The sequence below is a fragment of the Morus notabilis genome, unplaced genomic scaffold (genome assembly GCF_000414095.1).
Source record: "Morus notabilis unplaced genomic scaffold, ASM41409v2 Scaffold276, whole genome shotgun sequence".
Lineage (NCBI taxonomy): Eukaryota > Viridiplantae > Streptophyta > Magnoliopsida > Rosales > Moraceae > Morus > Morus notabilis.
In genome coordinates this window covers 371,315-390,037 of record NW_010361626.1, presented here as the reverse complement: position 1 = coordinate 390,037, position 18,723 = coordinate 371,315, and the positions used below count along the sequence as shown (strand labels likewise).

Genomic DNA, 18,723 nt, shown 5'->3' with positions numbered 1-18,723 from the left:
TAAAAATTGGAACGTTGGAAGCAAATAGACAAGAAATGTAGAGAAATGGCCAAAATGGAGGATTCTGACTCATCAAAAACCCATGTACATTAGTATAGCCAAAAATATATATACATATATAGATATAGATACATAGATACAGATGTTGTCAATCTTTGTAGCTAAGTACTAAAACATGGGTTTTGTAGTTTTACACCTTACACATCACTAAAGTGAAAAAAATTCCAGAAAATTCCAGCTATGCACAAAGGGACACCAAAGAAAAACCTCCAAAAAATAGAATAAAAACAAAATAAAACGGCTCAATTTTCCCATTTTCTTAGTCCAACCTAACCTTTTCTTTCTTTTTCGTTCTAATGCACAGCACCCGAGAAAAGCTTTCAGATTCTCCTCACTTCTCACTTACTTCCCCTGCTATTAATACTCCCTCTCATACTTCCTCTCTCTCTCTCTCTCTCTCTAGAAACACGCTAAAGTGAACGAAAGCGTTCTTTTTCCACCGCAAAGAACTCTTCTTTCTTGGCCATATCACTTCTTAAATGTGAATGCTTAATGGGTTTTCTTCACTTTCCATTCACAACCATGTTCGCCGTTTAGACAAGGATATCTGGGGTTTTCTTTACTCTGGTTTATTGATTTTCTGAAATGGGGTTTTGAGGAGCTTTGCTCAGAAGCAGATTTTTGGCAGTTTCGGGAGTGTTTGTTTGTTTCCTGGGATTTTAGTGCAATTCCGAAATGAGGAGCATTTATGGAGTTTATTTAGTAGCCTTGCTTTGCTTTGGGATGTTTATTTGCTCTTCGTGCCAGGATGATTCAAAGAATATTACAGCTATTTATATCGTCACTCTTAAAGAAGCTCATGATTCTGTTCATTACTATGGTGAGCTGAGGGAAAATCATGGAGCCAAGTATGGTTCTTCCGAGAGGTTGAGAGTTCATAAACCAAGGTACTTTTATCTTATTTTCTTTCCTTTTTCTTTTTAAATATCCAGATTTGGTTTTACGTTCGTTTGGAATCTCAAGTTAGTTTTATTATTATTATTATTATTATTATTATTATTATTATTGTTGTTGTTGTTGTTGTTGTTGTTGTTGTTGTTGTTGTTATTTGGTTGTTTAGCCTATTATTTTCTGGAATGTAATCTTTGTTGTATTTGAGACCATGTGAAAAGTTTTTATTTTGCCGTTGCAAGCAGAATTCATAGTATTTGCAAAGAAAAAGGAAGAGATACAGAGAGATCTAATTTGGCGTATAAATTAGTATTTCATTTCCATATTTGCACTACAAAATATGTTTGCAACTTGCTTGAGTTTCTTGCACATGAGTCCTTTTTGTTCCTTGGTCTGGGGTTTCTGAGGAAATTGTCCCTCATGCACACTTCTAAACTTGTACTCATCGTATTATTAAGCACCAGTTTGTTTCACGTGTTTGAACCACAATTCTCTATATGAACTGGGAATCTAATCGAGATTGGTGTTTGGGAGAGAAAAAAATGAGAATGTTTTAGGTTTCAGGTTTCGAGAAAGGTAAATATGGATTAGATTCCCAATTCAAATTGAGAATTGTACTTGTGTTAATTCCTTTTATTTGTGTTTAATTTCATCTTTCATTTCGAGAATATATGAGTTAGGATTGGTGATGGTAATTTTTTTTTTTTCCTGGTTGTCTTGTTTCTTTCACTGGCTTACCTTTTAATTGCTGTCTGATCTTTTGGAGCTTTACTTATGTTGATGATGTTTTGGATTATTTTTCTTCTGTTTAGAAACATTTCCAGAACAGATCGGCGGTACAGTTCGTATATTGCTCGCGCTCACGATTCATTATTGAGGAGGGCACTGAGAGGGCAGAATTATCTGAAGCTGTATAGCTACCACTACTTAATTAATGGGTTCGCGGTGCTTGTTACACCACAGCAGGTAGTTTATCATTTGAATTTAATTGTATAACCTGATAACCATACTTATTGATACTTCCTTATCATAGTCGTTCTGCTGTACTAAATGGTGCTGCTTTGTTTTGAACTCTTGGTAAGTTGCTCACAAAAGTATTGTGTTGTACGGGGAAATTATATATCGTTACATCTTGCGACTAACATGACTATTACCCATATGAGAAAATTTCTTCATTCTTGCATTATATTGCGTGATTTTATTGAGTCCTCAAAATGGTAATATCCACCGCTAATGTACTTCCATTGAGTCTTTAAAATGGTGATATTTCTTCATTTGAAGGCAGATAGGCTTTCAAGGAGGAGAGAAGTGGCTAATGTGGTATTGGATTTCTCTGTTCGAACTGCAACCACTCATACTCCTCAGTTTTTGGGTTTACCACAAGGAGCTTGGGCAGAACAAGGTGGATATGAATCTGCAGGAGAAGGAATCGTAATTGGGTTTATCGATACTGGCATTGATCCAAATCACCCAAGTTTTGCTGACGATACATCTGCTCGTCAGTATCCAGTTCCTCGCCGTTTTTCAGGCATCTGTGAGGTTACTCCAGATTTTCCATCTGGTTCATGTAATCGGAAGCTTGTTGGGGCTCGCCATTTTGCAGCGTCAGCTATAAGCAGAGGAATTTTCAACTCTTCTCAAGACTTTGCTTCACCATTTGATGGTGATGGCCACGGAACGTGAGTTCTTGTTGCATTTTCCAAATTGATTGTACTTTGCTCTTCTAGCATTACTCGTTTTTTTCCTGTTTCCTCTCAAGAACTAATCTAAGTTATCCTCAAATATTTGTTAAATCATTATTTGCCATGCCCCTTTTTTTTTCATAGATAAATAAAGGGATAAGATAAAATATATATTCGTAATATCCTTATCATACCATGTTAAATATTTGCTTTTGAGGTTCAATATTAACATATACACTAGAGGTAACAAATCCTGACAAAATAATGGACATATGAATTTTAACGGTTAATAGAACTGAGCCTAAAGGGATTGGCTGAGTCACTATTTTTAGGTCTCAGTAACTGCAGACAACTAGGATTTTCTAAAAATCGCTTCTTTATTGTTGCTTTTTGTTTAGTTTTTCCTTGGGTGGACATGCCCCACTCATCATCATGTTAGAGAATGATTTGTCTATGTTTCACATATCATGTTCATATGAATAGAAAGACAAGTCTGTTCCGCAAGTGTATTTAACTTGCAGCATATATGGGTCGATTCTTCAAAGTCTTTGAATGAATTTTCATGCTGTGTGAAAGCTAAATAGATATTTTATAATGTTTGTGATTGTATTTTATGTGTTCTGTTTAGTGCTTTGGGAGAAAAACATAGCGACTTCATGTGGTTTTTATCTATTCATTCTTCAAAAGGCAGCTGATTGATCTCGTTTTAATCTGCAGGCACACGGCTTCAGTTGCTGCAGGAAACCACGGCGTTCCGGTGATAGTTTCAGGGCATCACTTTGGGAATGCAAGTGGGATGGCTCCCCGTTCACAGTAATTATGAGTAGTTTCAGTGGATTTGTTGTTATGTTATCGTTTTACTTTTGAGTAGTGTCTATGTTTTGATCAAAAAATTCTTTGCATATAAAACTTTCATGTCCTAACCAGATGCCTCTGTTTCCAGCATTGCTGTTTACAAGGCATTGTACAAGAGCTTCGGAGGATTTGCTGCTGATGTTGTTGCTGCAATAGACCAGGTATATACAATTCGCTTATTTTGCTTTCTGCAACTATTTCTTCTGTGACACGCGCAATTAATTTAAGGATAACAGCAGACTGTTATTTTGCATATCCTCTGCAGTTTAACATTGATCTTGCAATCAGATAGTTGAAGGTGTGCTATTATGCGTTAATATGTAGTTAACATTCATATTTCATAATGCATTCTCAGGCTGCTCACGATGGGGTCGACATTATAAGCTTATCAATAACTCCAAACAGGCGGCCTCCTGGTCTCGCGACATTTTTCAATCCCATAGACATGGCGCTGTTATCAGCTGTGAAGGCTGGTATATTTGTTGTGCAAGCAGCAGGAAATACTGGGCCGTCCCCGAAAAGCATGTCTTCTTTTAGTCCGTGGATCTTCTCAGTTGGTGCGGCTTCTCATGATAGAAGCTACAGCAACTCTATAGTCCTTGGAAACAACATTACAATTCCTGGAGTTGGTTTGGCACGTAAGTTTGTCTTCCTACTTTGGTGCTCCATTTCTTGTTAATTTTGTCATGAAGTATTATCTGGAAAACACTTTCTTGCTTCACATGCTTACATAACATCGTGGACAGAATCTAAATCAACCTGGTTTGCACTGGATCATTATTTTGAGTGGTCGATATCCATCATTATTTACTGGCTTCAAGTGATAGAGCTTGAAGTCAAAAAGTCGAGTAGAATAGAAGGAAAGAAACAAAAAGAGAGTGAATTTTATGTTTGAGTTCTCGGACACAATCCTAAAAAGCTATATAAGGAAGGCAGGATATTGAAAAATATGTGAGGATCACATAATTAGACATGCTGGAGTGTCATAAAAAGACAGAGATAACTTTATATGCACGAATGACGAATGCATCACTTTTGCGTTTAGTTTTATGAAAATTCTAGTGAAAGCTGTTTGTTCGCAAATTAGATGTTACTTGTTGTATTTACTTTCAGTTTTTTCCATTACAAGAGTTTCTTTATTTGGTGGTTTTTATATGCAACTGTTCCAGAGGTTGTTACCAACCACATAACTATTTCTACTGTAACATAGTCCATTTTTGTCTATTGGCCATTCTATAGTTTGGATTTTTTTAATTGACCGAAAACCTTTTGAAAAAAGAGAAAAAAAACCCTCTCCACATATTCAAGTTTTTCGCTTCCTTGAATCTGTTCTCATTTTTCTTTTTATTGAAAATTTTTTTTGCTCTACTCCTTATTCAGCGTAATACCAAGTCTGCTTCTGACCTGAAATAACCATTTGTATGGCTAACATCATTATACATGCAATTGAACTTGCATATGGTTTATTATTTCAAATGCAATGCTTTGACAGTGATCAAGTTTGTATTTGTTTCCATTCAGCGGGAACGAAGAAAGATACAAAGTACACACTAGTTTCTGCTGTTCATGTGTTAAACAATGACACATCAGTTTCTGACGATATGTATGTGGGTGAATGCCAAGACTCTAGTAAATTTGACTACGATCTTGTCCAAGGGAACCTTTTAATCTGCAGCTATTCAATACGATTTATTCTTGGTATCTCCACAATCCAACGGGCTTTGCAAACGGCAAAAAACCTAAGTGCAGTAGGTCTTGTGTTCTACATGGATCCTTTTGTACTTGGTTTCCAGCTTAATCCAGTTCCAATGAAAATGCCCGGTATCATAGTTCCATCACCCGAAAACTCCAAGGTAAAGGGACCATATTTAGGTGGAAGTATAGTGTGTAGGATTTCTCTTTCTCTCTGAATTTTACTAAGACTCAGTGGTACTTCTGGCAGATTTTACTTCAATACTACAATTCCTCCTTGGAGCGAGATGGTAAGAACAAAATTTTCAAATTTGGGGGTTCTGCTAGAATTTGTGGTGGACTAAAGGCCAACTACAGTAATTCCGCTCCCAGGATTATGTATTACTCTGCTAGAGGACCAGATCCAGAAGATAGCTCTCTTGATGATGCGGACATAATGAAACCCAATTTGGTAGCTCCTGGAAATTTTGTTTGGGCTGCTTGGAGTTCTGCTGGAGGCGACTCGGTTGAATTCCTCGGTACGAGTTCATGGACATTACAGACAATATGATCTGCTTAATAACAATTATGCATGTTTCTTTTTACTATTAAACTATTTGTTATGCATGTAAATAATGATTTTTATGATTGGGTTGACCTTTTAGGTGAGAAGTTTGCAATGATGTCTGGCACAAGCATGGCTGCTCCTCATGTTGCTGGGCTTGCTGCACTGATTAAGCAGAAGTTCCCGAGCTTCAGTCCTGCGGCCATTGCATCTGCTCTTTCCACAACAGCTTCTCTATATGATAAGAATGGTGGGCCAATATTGGCTCAGCGTGCTTATGCCGATCCAGATGTAAACCAGTCCCCTGCAACTCCTTTTGATATGGGCAGTGGCTTCGTGAATGCAACTGCAGCGCTGAACCCTGGCCTGATTTTTGATGCCAGTAAGTCGCTGTTTATAGCACATTTTGGTGGCAATTCAGCTTATTGACTAATGTATGTTTTTTTAAATAAACAGAAACCTTTATTGATAAAAGATTAATCAACACGAGTTGAGGATGAGAAATCCTCCAGAAAAAGAGAAAAACAAGAGAAAAGCAAAAGTAGAAATACAAGTACAATGAGGAAATTTGAACAGAGGCTACTCACTTAAGAAACCAAAACGACCCTCCAGGAAATTAACAAATGTATGTTAGAACTAGATAGATCTTATTGGACTAGAACATAGTATGGTCTAGGAGGTAATTAATTTTATTCTTGGGTATAAATCTTGTCATCCTTTGTGGTAGTCTTATTTGGTACATGTTTAGTAGCATGTGACTCGAGTTCACCAGGTTTTTGTGTGCATGGGAGTGTTAGAAGTATCTTGTTAGGGTTTGGCAAAAGGTTCCAGTTGTTCAGGGGATTTCTGGATATTAAAAAACAAACAAAAAAACAAAAAGTAGAAGAAGAAAGTTGATGCACCTTGTTGGGTTTGTTTTTTACCAGTTTTAAGATTTTAGTATCAGTAATTGAGAGGAACCTGATTGTGATAATAACTTGTAGTGGGAATTTTAGTTTTGATAGTGATTTGGGCTCCTCAACCTGCAATTTGAGGGGAAACAAACTTGTGCCTTTGTATATTTTCCATTCGGATTAAAAATGAGATAGGAATTTGCTAGTTTTACAAATATTGTGATGGAAAAAAGACACTGTACTGAGGTGGACATCATGGTGCAGAAGTAACTCTCACTAGTTCTACATGAATGACTTCTCTTTACTGAATTGTGCCTGAGAAATACTAGTGGTTTTGGTGCAGGTTATAACGATTACATGTCATTTCTGTGTGGCATTAACGGCTCGGTTCCTGTTGTTCGGAATTACACCGGCCAAGACTGTTGGGTTTACAATTCCACCATTAATGGTGCTGATTTGAACTTACCCTCAATCACATTAACGAAACTTAACCAGTCGCAAACAGTCCAGAGAACGGTGACCAACATCGCAGAGGACGACACTTATAGTGTGGGTTGGAGTGCTCCTTACGGAGTTTCAGCGAAGGTTTCTCCAACTCACTTTTACATTGCCAGTGGACAGAAACAGGTCTTGACCATAGTCTTGAATGCCATACTCAACAACTCAGTTGCTAGCTTCGGAAGGATTGGACTTTTCGGAAGTAAAGGTCATGTAATTAACATTCCTTTAGCAGTCATTGTCAAAACCACATTTAATACAACTAACAGCTGAAGTTTGAGGCTCATGCTTTATTAATATTATTATTTATATTTTTTTGTTTCCCCACCGTTTTCCCCTGTAGTTTGCAGTTTGTGGTTTCTATCCTTTTGTTGGGTTTTATTATCTGCTTGCGTAGTTGGGCTTTAATAATTTTTTGATTCATTGCATTGTAAATGTTCTCATATAAATTCTTAGAGCTGTTTGTAATGTAGATGCAGTAACTAATAACACAATGTGTTGACCCCACTCTTTCTATTTCTTTGATATATATATATATATATATATATATATGTATGTATATAGTCTGGAGCTCGTAGGGTGTTAAAGTCACTTTGACATTTTGCATTTTGGTATCTTGACCTACTTTGGGCCCGTTCGGTTCGCTAATTCGAGTTGATATGTGATGTTGTGTGAGAGCTTTTTACTGTAGTAAAAAAGTTAGATGTGACTGTTTTTGAGAGCTTTTTACTGTAGTAAAACTCGAATCAGCGAAAAGAACGGGGCCTTTGGTGTTAAAATTTTTCTTTCTTTGCACTTGGGTATCTTGACATTTAATGCGTGTTTGGAACCATTTTTAAAAACTGTTCACGTATTTCGAGAAGTAAAAAATAAAAATGAAAACGAAACGACGTTTGTTTAGTAAATGTTTTAAAAATGAAAACGAAAACGAAAATAGTGATAATGGTTTTTGTAAAAGAATTAAAAAACAGTTGAAAGTTGTTTTCACTTTTTTGTTTTTATTTTTTAGTATTTATTAATAATATTATAATATATTAATTAATAAACACAATTTTATTTTTGATTTATACTCAAAATAATATCTTAAAAAATTAACTAAATACAATTTTAGAATCGGTCACAGAATAATTTTTAAAACAATCTCATTTTTATTTTTTATTAAAAATAAAATTATTTTAAAATTAATTCTAAACGCACGTGTGGGACTCATTTTCTGATTTTTGGCGGATGCCATGCGACAAAGATTCTGTGCTGTCGAGAGTTAAAGCAAGCCAATGCGTTGCGAATGACTCAACCAAAGTCTATTTTAGAAACTTTTAACGAATCCCCATTAACACCAACCGTATCGTACCCTCCTATATATCCCCCTCTTTTGACACCCCCAAGGCTAACCTGCTTGCTAGTTTGAAGAATTGTTGAAGACTCGTGAGCGTTGTTGCATATACACCAAAAATATGATCATACCTAATAATCGAGTAAAAGTTTTGTTACACAATGTGGAATCAACAAATTTATAGGTCCGAACACATTAGTAAGTATAGTCTATCGGTAATTTTGTACTTAATTTCATCTTTACTTGTAGAGCTTGAATACCCGTATGAAAATATTACTCGTTGTTGAGTATTGTATTGTGTTTGTTACTATGTTTTGTTTAAATGTAAGTTTCTTGAGACATGAGTTTTATTAAAAAAAAAATACCGGCATGATGACGACGATAATAATAATAGTAATAATAATAATTCAAAACTATTATTATTAAACGACATTAGTCGTGTGACATTTGTAGTACACTTCGCGCAACAACTTTTAACAGTTTGTTGTGTCACTAAAATTTTGCATCAACAACATTAACCAACTCTACTACTGGTAATATTTTTCTAGGTTTAAGGTAGAACTGACATGAAATTTCTCTTCTTTGATCTTTCTTTCCCTCTCAAGTCTCGCCCATATTAAACACCCACCATTCTTTCACTCCAACACACACAATTTTCCATTTCATTTTCGTCCCCCATTGAAACATCATGGATTTGTCTCTCAAGTTCAACTTCCTCCACTTCTTCCTTCCTCTACTGCTTCTCTCCGGCCGCCGCGGCACATGTTCGGCTTCTCGCCACTTGTTGCCCCTAAAGAAACCTTTCACCTTGCAACTGGGACCCAGGTCCTCCTCACCTCTAAGTGAAAATGTAAATGTGACTGATATTTTGTTGTTTCCTGCAATGCCCACATTTTCTTTCATCACTGCCATGCCTAATTCAACCCCTTTGGTTCATCTTCCTATTGGTTTTGAGATCAGTTCTGGTTCTCTGCTTCTAAAATATGAGAAACCTACGGGTATGTTTGTAATCTAGGAAAGTGTGTTGAGCAACTTATGTTAGTTGTTATTGTAGCTCTCTCTTCTGATCAATTAGCAAATGATTTATAAATCAAATTATCAGTAATGAATGAATCTATATGTTTTTAGATTTACAGAAGTTTATGGTCAATTATGATACATGATATATACATTTTTAGATTGACGAGGGAACAATCAAGCGCTTGATATATTCTTCCTTAAAAAAATGTGCTTGACATATTCCTAATTCCAATTGAAAGACTACCATTTGCAGTATAAGTTATTGGTAGCCTCCCATTGATTAAAAAAAAAAAAAAAAAAAAAAAACAAATCGTATCCTCCCCTTCAGGCAATTGAAAACCCAAATTATTATTATTATTATTATTATTATTATTTTGAAAAAGAATACTTCCAAATTTTTTTATGTTGATAAAAATTAATTAAAAACATTAACCCTCAATAAATTAACAACATTATCGATTGGAGTCTTCCCATCAATCTTTAGAATCATTGAGGGTTTACATATTATTACTTTTTCAAGGATTCAGTTCATGAGAACAACGGTACAAATAAAACTTTTTATTTTTTAATTTCTGTTTTAGCATATCTTTTCTTCTTCCTTTTGTTTGTTTTTTTGTTTGTTTTTTGGCTCACTTGTCTTCCCATCAAACTCGTCTCTTCTTCCTTCTTTTGGCTCACTTGTCTCTTCTTCCTTGGCTCACTTGTCTCTAGGTCTGCGTTTACTTATTGAATCTGATGTGATACCAAACTATCGTATAAATTTTTGTCAACGGCAAGTAGGGTTGCTCATAAACCTGTAAAACTCGTAGACCCAACCCATCTCACCCTAATTCAACTCGAAAAATACAATTTTTAGTATTACATTTTTTTTTCAGCCCATTCAATGTCTAGCCTGAAGTTTTGAGACGGGGTGTGGGTTGGACCTATTATGGCCCGCACACCCCAACCCAACTTGCGCTCTAACTTGCCTCCTCTAATATCTAACCCTAGGCAAGCAACTCATATCTACTCTCTAGTTTCTTTATGTTTGAATTAAGCCTCTATGTTTACTTTATGTTAAGACTAATTTATGAGCATAGACTAATTTATATTTGCTTTATATTTGATATTGGATTGGCTACTTTGCTTCATGTTTGATGTTGGATTGAACTTTTAATTTCTATTTATTTGAATGTTGGAGTTATTATATCTATTTGATGATCAACTTTGAATGCTGGATTGAACTTTGAGTCTTTGATTCTTTGGATGTTGAAACCGATCACCCAACCCACCCCGCACCGCCCCAACCCAACAAAAACATCATTGGGTTGTGAAATTTTTCTAACATCATTAGGGCCAAATATGTACAACCCGCACTCTTTGAGACGAGGAAAGAAAAAGCCTTACTCTACACCAACCCAACCCATGAACAGTCCTAACGGCAAGCCATCCATATATTTTAGCATTTTTCTTAATATTAATGTAAGAGAACACTTTTATGAAGTCATATAAAAATGAGGAAAAAAACAACCTTGTAAATTAATGATCACCTCCCACGAAAAGGGAAACAGTTGAGCTGTAAGCAAGGACTCCTACTATAGACATTCCCTTTTTAGCATTTTTCTTAATATTAATGTTAGAGAACACTTTTATGAAGTCATATAAAAATGAGGAAAAAAACAACCTTATAAATTAATGATCACCTCCCACGAAAAGGGAAACAGTTGAGCTGTAAGCAAGGACTCCTACTATAGACATTCCCTTGAAGCATTACTTATACAAGTGGTGCACGCTTTTAAATGTTGAATATGATTACAGTTTTAATGTTGAATATGATTAAAATCACGATAAAATAAAACATTATGATTTTAAACAGGCTTTAGACATGTGTTTTAGAGTACTGTCACGTTACAGAAGTGGTTCAGCCACGTTGTCAAAGTTTGTTTTACATTTGAATGATTCAAAGTAGTCTACTTAGTTTTTAGGAAGTTGTTAATTTTTCTGTTATGCACGTTTGTAACCATGGCACATGTTAAGGGCCATGACTTTAGTTAGTTGTTGTTCATCAAATTATAAATTGTAATGTTTCTGCAATTAATAAAGTTAATTCAGTTTGTTGTTAGTCAAACACGTCTCTACCGAGATATTTTCTTTTCTAATTAGCAACAGAACTTCAGTCTCCAATAATTCTCTCAACCATGGAGATCACCCTCACCCTCATCCTCTGTTTGGCCCCATTTTTTTCCCTCTTCATGTTCAAGTCCACCAAATCCTCGGACAACACGAAAAACCTCCCGCCGGGCAGCATGGGCTGGCCCATCATAGGAGGAACCATAGAGTTCTTGTTTGGTTAGCCGGAAAATTTTGTGTTCAAGAGGATGAACAAGTACTCCCCCGACATCTTCAAGACCAACATCCTCGGTGAGAAAACCGCCGTAATATGCGGTCCCAACGGCCACAAGTTCCTCTTCTCTAACGAACAAAAGTACTTCACGGCCTTCCGTCCACGCTCCTGTCAGTGACTGTTCCGATCTTATAACAAACAGCACAAGGCGGCCCAACTCCAATATGCCAGTGCTGAAGAAGCCAAAAAAGTCCTCCGCTCGCTGGGGTTTCTTAAGCCCGAAGCTTTGATCCGATACTTGTCGAAAATGGACGCAGTCACTCAGGAACAAATGAAGAACTACTGGGAAGGGAAAAATGAAGTGAAGGCTTTTCCTCTGGCGAAGAGTCTTACTCTTACTCTCGCCTGCAGATTCTTCCTGGGCATCGGAGACCCTGAAAGGATTGCGAGGCTAGTTGACAACTTCGACAATGTCACTGTGGGGATGCATTCTCTTATTTTGAACTTTCCGGGGACGACATTTTACAGAGCGACGACGGCTGCGAATACGCTAAGAAAGGAGTTGAAGGCGGTGATCGGAAAGAAGAAGAAGGCGATGGCGGCGGGGGAGGCGATGCAGGACATTCTGGCGCACATGATTGTAGCGAGTGATGCGTCAGGGAAGCACATGGTGGAGGCTGAGATTGCTGATAAGATTACGGGTTTACTCACTGCTGGTTATAGCAGTATTGTGGCCACTGCCATGGCTTTCTTCATGAAATATGTTGGTGAGAGGCCTGATGTTTACCAAAAAGTCGTAGCAGGTACGTACACATAATAATATCGTGTTCACTTAATATTGTTATTATTTTTTAGAAGTTTTAATGGTTTTTTTAAATGGGTTGTTTTGAAAAAAAAAAAAAAATGAACAGAGCAAAAGGAGATGGCAGAATCAAAGAAGAGAGGAGACATGTTGGAATGGGAAGACATAAAGAAGATGAAGTACAGTTGGAACGTGCTGTGTGAAGTTATGAGGTTAACTCCTCCACTTCAGGGCACTTTCAGAGAGGCTCTCACTGATTTCACCTATGCCGGATACACCATCCGAAAAGGCTGGAAGGTGTGTAATTAGTTTATATTTTCATATTCCTTTTTATATATGGACATGACAATGAGTAATCATTAGATTATATCAATGGAAAAACTGATCCAACAGATTAATATTTAATAATAAGCATAAAATACATTAAAACTTAACACGTAATGTCAACTTAAAAGAGATAAAAAGTACATTAATCTCTGATATTATGTTAAGTCTGTCAATCTATTTAGAAAGCTATTACCAATAATATGTTTTATATTTAAACATAACCTGCTTTTATTTTCGTTGGAACAGTGCTATTGAGGATTTCTTCCATTTTTATGTTTTTTTATTTATTGACATACTTAATATTGCACTAAAAAATACGCATGCTAAATATTTGTCGGTATAACAAACAAGAACCCAGATTCCCAGAATAATTCAGGGCAAAAAAAAAAAAAAAAAAAAAACCCAGAATACTTTCCAGAGCCAGAAAAGTTCGATCCATCAAGATACGACAACACAAACGCATTCCCACCATTCACATTTGTGCCGTTTGGAGGAGGACCTCGCATGTGCCCTGGCAAAGAATATGCAAGACTTGCCATTCTCACTTTCGTCCACAATGTCGTAAAAAGATTCCAATGGGAACTGGTTTTTCCGAATGAAAAGATTTTAGGCGATATAATGTCCACTCCTGAGAAAGGTCTCCTAATTCGCCTCCGTTCTCATTAGTAGTTTTTTCTTTATAGCCTTTTGAACTTGATGGTGGAAATTGGTATAAGCATCTCTAAAGAGGAGGAGGACCAACTGTTCATGGCTACATGTTTTTCAAGCATCGAATCAAGTGAGAGCTGGCTCATTGACAGTGGTTGTACTAACCACATGACACACGATAAGGATCTTTTCAGGGAATTATCAAGCACAAACACGTCAAAGGTTCGAATTGAAAATGGCGAGTACATAACTGTGAAAGGAAAGGGAACAGTTGTAATCTCGAGCTACACAGGTACTAAGTTCATTTCTGATGTGTTGTATGTCCCTGAAATTGATCAAAACTTGTTAAGTGTTGGACAACTAATTGAAAAAAGGTTATAAAGTTATGTTCGAAGACAAAAGTTGCTTGATTAAAGATGCAATTGGCCAATATATTTTCAAAGTGAAAATGAAAGGGAAAAGTTTTGTTCTAAATCCATTGGAGGAGGAGCAAACTGCTTTCCCAGTCAAAGAAAGTATCATAGAAATATGGCACAAGAGGCTCGGGCACTATCATCATCAGGGGCTGCTACAGATGAAAACCAAGATGATGGCAAATGATCTTCCAGAACTTGATGATTGCATTCCAAACTACAAAGCATGTCAGTTTGGAAAGCAAAGCAGAAAACCGTTTCCCAAGATAGCATGGAGAGCATCAAAGAAGCTGCAGTTAATTCACACGGACATTGCAGGCCCATAAAGAACGCCTTCCTTGAAAGGTAGTCTCTATTATGCTGCATTCATTGATGATTTCACCCGTAAGGTGGCTCAAGCCTTCTGGAACTTTAAAGCCAGAGTTGAGAATGAGAGTGGCTGCAGAATTTAGACTCTTAGATCAGATAATGGCAAGGAGTACAACTCTGAATCCTTCAACCGATTTTGTGAGGAGGAAGGCATCCAACATCAACTAACCACTCCATACACTCCGCAACAAAATGGAGTAAGTGAGAGACGGAACAGGTTCATATTGGAGATGACACGATGTATACTACATGAGAAGAACCTACCAAAGCAGAGAAAGGTCTCCTAATTCGCCTCCGTTCTCATTAGTAGTTTTTTCTTTATAGCCTTTTGAACTTAGTGGTGGAAATTGGTATAACCATCTCTTTTTTTTTTTTTTTGCTCTTTTATTGTTGTAATAAGTAAATTTTAATGCTATAGAATCACATCTCACAATCTTTTTTCCCACTTTGTAATAGTTTTTCGTCAAGTGGAAATTGGAATGAGATATACTTTTAGAACAAAGGTGCATAATTAGTATATAGTGTATAATTGATTATGCCTCCCTTCTTTTGTTACTATTTTTAAACTGCAAGAATAAAATATTGGAAGAATTATCCTACAAAAAAGTAATGGAAGAACTATCCTAAAAAAATTAATGGAAGAATTTATTGTTGCATCAAGGATGATGAGGGAAGCAATTATACGCAGAAAGGAATGAGACTTATTCAAAGTGGATCCAAGTTCTTCAGCAAGCACATGCGAATATCTCATTGACTTTAGGACTTATTTACTTATTCCATGTGAACATTTATCTTGGGTACTAAATTCACCTCTAATATTAAATTTAATGGCACTCCATTGCCACCTCTCTATACCGCATTTTAATGATACACAAACTAAGCGTGAGTTACTCTTAATTAGGAGCAATCATGTTCATGTGTTGTGCTTTTCACGATATAATATTTGCTCGTATTGTGATGTGCTTACCGGTAATTCCCTGCGTATTAGTCCAACACGATCTATTAGTCCATGCTCTAATGTGTCACATCGTGCCAATTCGCGTGTTTAATTGTACTAGTTTATTTAAACTCATATTTAACCATTAAACTACTTGTCAAATCTTAAACTTAAATTTTACAAATTTTAATTTTTTTTTTTTAAAAAATATAGAATTAATTTTTTAGGAAATGATTTAAATAAAAATAAAAAAGTGGTATAAGAATTTATATAAAAAACTAAAATGCTCCTAAAATGTAATTTCACTAGTACATCTCAACTCAATGGCCACTTGATACATACCCATCTATGAATAATTTGTAACTATTTATCATCTAAGAAATTACAACTATTCAAACTTCCAAAGGTGATGCATTTCATTCATTCTCAATCATCACCGATCGATATGGTGGTTGTCGAGGGTAACCAATCGATATCATGGCAATTAGCTATAATCATCCGGTTTCGAGGTAGATACCAGTTGATATACTACGAAATATTGTATGAAGACATGGAATGGCATTTTCTGCAATTATTTCTTTTAGGGCCACAAGGTATACAAGAGTTATATCATGCTCCAAAGATCATTTTTTTTTTTTTATCTTGTATGTGGAGTGTGTGTGCGTGTGTATGTGTGTATATATTTACCATTCGTTTATTTTATCGATTCGAGTTTTCAATTCCAGTTTTGCTACAATTAAAAGTTTTCACAAAAAGTCACATCTAACTTTATTAGAGTTAAAAACTCTCACATAAAGTCACATTTCAGCTCGAATTGAAAACTCGAGTCGGCAAACTGAACGAGGCCAAAAGAACGCAACTTCGCTTTTTTTTTTTTTTTTACTTGAATTTGGTTGATTTGAATTGAATCATTGAACCGAACACCCCCTATTTATACACACACGCGCGCATAGTTATATTTCCAAGCTGAAATATTAAGATCGAGTACTGATGGAGAGTCGAATTGCAAGAAATAAGTGGTGGCAAGATTCACCGGCGACAATATTTAACATTCATTACCGTCTGACTATCACTCACTATGTGCCTTGGGAACAGTAGTACAATTGTTCGGATGGATTTCTCATTCCTTTAAATGACGTGTCTATTCAAGAATTCTTTGTTCAAACTCAAAAGAAATCTATTTCAAACAGTCAAGTCTATTAATATACGCATGCATGCATGATCAGCCATCCTGGAAACTATCGTACTAATAACCCATTACATAATATCATGTAAAATTACTAATAAAATGCAACACATACACACATATATATATATATATGATACACAATAGTACATAAATAAACCAGCACAAGCTACAATTAACATACAAGACCAACCCCACATACTTCTTCATGCACACTCATATTATCGGTTATTCCTAACATACAAAACCCCAAAAACCACTATTAAACAAACTAATATATATATATATATATATAGTGTAGTCACCAGTACTTTTGACGGGTGGGAAATGATCACTACTTACGAGGGAGGAGGCGAGAGGAATGGGAATGGGATGTTAGGAAGCGGAGGAAGTGGTGGTAGATTGGGAATCGAAGGGAGTGGAGGTACTCCTGGAATATTATCAAACGGTGGCCTAAAGATTGGGATATCTGGCAAAGGTACTGCTGGCGGATTAGGGAATCCTGGAATCGACGGAATCGGGATTCCGGGTATATTTGGTAAAGGTGGCAAATTTTTCATCTCACGGCCAAACTCCTTCGATTCCGCCAACTTTCCCACGCTAATTTCCTTCTCATTGCCTGCAGCTTGTAAGTTTCCATATTTATCCCCTTGTTTGGCTGTTTCTGATTCCTGATCAACAAGTGAACGAGCGTTTGTGTGATGATCAGTTACAAGGTCGGAGAACAGAATCAAGCCTAGAATGAAAGTGAAATTCACGGCCATGATCTTTGAGGACGTCTTTGGAGAATATATGACCATGATATTCAGCATGTATTATATATATTATATGTATATATATATATTCAAGCGAGTTAAAATATATCACTATACATATATATAGAGGGAAATCATGAGAGGCAAATTAACTTTGAGAAAATTGAGGAGCATGCAGGATTGTAGGGCATTATAATGAATAAAAAGATATGCATGATTGAAACTAGCTATTGAAATTAATGGGTCTTGATGAATGTGCCCAAAATTGAAGAGATCATGTAAATGCATGTTTAACTGCAGGAGCAGTTTCAGGCAGACCGGTTTCAGTAGTACACCGCCTGAATGTGTGGCTGAAGTAGTACTACCTAAAGTTGAAATGAGTGCCACCTCTTAACCAATTAAATCTAACAATTTAATAATTTAATAATTTAATATGATAAAAATTCAATCTCATCAATTGTTTTTTTTTACTAACTGTCCGATCAATATATAATGTTATCCACCCAAAAATATTGATCTCAAAATTTTTAAGGCGAAATGATGTTTTACATACGTACTAAATAGATTTCCATTTTCTAGTTATATATTCATTCTCTGCGTGTGTTTTTTTTTCTTTTTTTTTTTTTTGTATATTAACACGATTCTCTATATTAATGAAAAACTTAGACGATTTTGAGGGAGATTATAACATCGTTCACTTTGCGGATTCGAGTTTTTAATTCGAGCTGAGATGTGACATTTTCTGAGAGCTTTTCACTGTAGTAGAAAATTTTGATGTGACATTTTATGAGAGTTTTTTACTATAAAAACCTAAAACTGAAAACTCGAATCGGTGAAATGAACGAGGCATAAATCTATTATTCTATGTGCCACATATGTGTATATATATATATACCCACAATACTACGTAAAAGGAAGAAATATGAAAGCAAAGCAAAAATTGCAACAAACTCTACGATATTGCAACATTTGCCAAGCGCACAATTAATTAATGCGTGCATGCAGAGTTTTGCGTGTCTATGACATATGAGTCGGCAAATTGTGATAGCTATTTTTACGATAGGAACCGCCGTTTTTCATTACTCATAAGAGTTGCAGTTATAAGTATTTGATTGATTTTTAAACAGTTTGATCTATTACGGTTTATATTAAAAATTTATAGTGTTTGGCACAAAATTACTAGCTTTCGGTAGTAGATCAGAATACTAAAAAATTAATCCTACAGTTGCCATTAATAGACTACAGTTGCCATCAAACATCAAGAACCATTTTTTTAGCTCTTTTGTGGTTGGAAGGAGAGGAGAAGATACCAATTAAAAAAATTGAATGATATGTACCCCTCGTTATATGGTTATAAAAAAGAGAATAACAAAGAAGTCTACTTGGTTGAGACTCTTTCATTTGCTATTCTTGATCGCTTCAGTTATACTAGAAATATAATTGTTCCTTATAAAGGTATGATTTAGATCTTAAATATTTATAATATATAGCGATC

General features: G+C 35.8%; 2 protein-coding genes and 1 pseudogene across 2 annotated transcripts; 2 read left to right on the top strand and 1 right to left on the bottom strand.

Moving 5' to 3' along the window:
• Positions 1-389: 389 nt before the first annotated feature.
• On the top strand, positions 390-7,616 carry LOC21408615 (subtilisin-like protease SBT2.2). The gene is made up of 10 exons (XM_010100198.2): positions 390-947; positions 1,764-1,917; positions 2,233-2,630; positions 3,351-3,446; positions 3,577-3,649; positions 3,844-4,126; positions 5,010-5,341; positions 5,431-5,698; positions 5,825-6,106; positions 6,961-7,616. Exons 1-10 carry the CDS (start codon positions 736-738, stop codon positions 7,386-7,388), a joined length of 2,526 nt encoding a protein of 841 aa, XP_010098500.1. The 5' UTR covers positions 390-735; the 3' UTR covers positions 7,389-7,616.
• Positions 7,617-11,645: 4,029 nt separating this feature from the next.
• LOC112092011 lies at positions 11,646-13,586 on the top strand (annotated as a pseudogene).
• A 3,225-nt stretch (positions 13,587-16,811) lies between these two features.
• Positions 16,812-17,237, bottom strand: LOC21408613 (ENHANCER OF AG-4 protein 2). The gene has a single exon (XM_010100196.1). It carries the CDS (start codon positions 17,235-17,237, stop codon positions 16,812-16,814), a length of 426 nt encoding a protein of 141 aa, XP_010098498.1.
• Between the last annotated feature and the right edge of the window lie 1,486 nt (positions 17,238-18,723).

What these genes read in the sequence shown, in the direction of transcription:
- LOC21408615 (XM_010100198.2), top strand. Translation starts at nt 736, where the DNA reads ATGAGGAGCATTTATGGAGTTTATTTAGTAGCCTTGCTTTGCTTTGGG. An exon ending in TGCTTGTTACACCACAGCAG is followed by an intron (nt 1,918 to 2,232) that starts GTAGTTTATCAT and finishes CTTCATTTGAAG; the next exon opens with GCAGATAGGCTTTCAAGGAG. An exon ending in TCCTGGAGTTGGTTTGGCAC is followed by an intron (nt 4,127 to 5,009) that starts GTAAGTTTGTCT and finishes GTTTCCATTCAG; the next exon opens with CGGGAACGAAGAAAGATACA.
- LOC21408613 (XM_010100196.1), bottom strand. Translation starts at nt 17,237, where the DNA reads ATGGCCGTGAATTTCACTTTCATTCTAGGCTTGATTCTGTTCTCCGAC.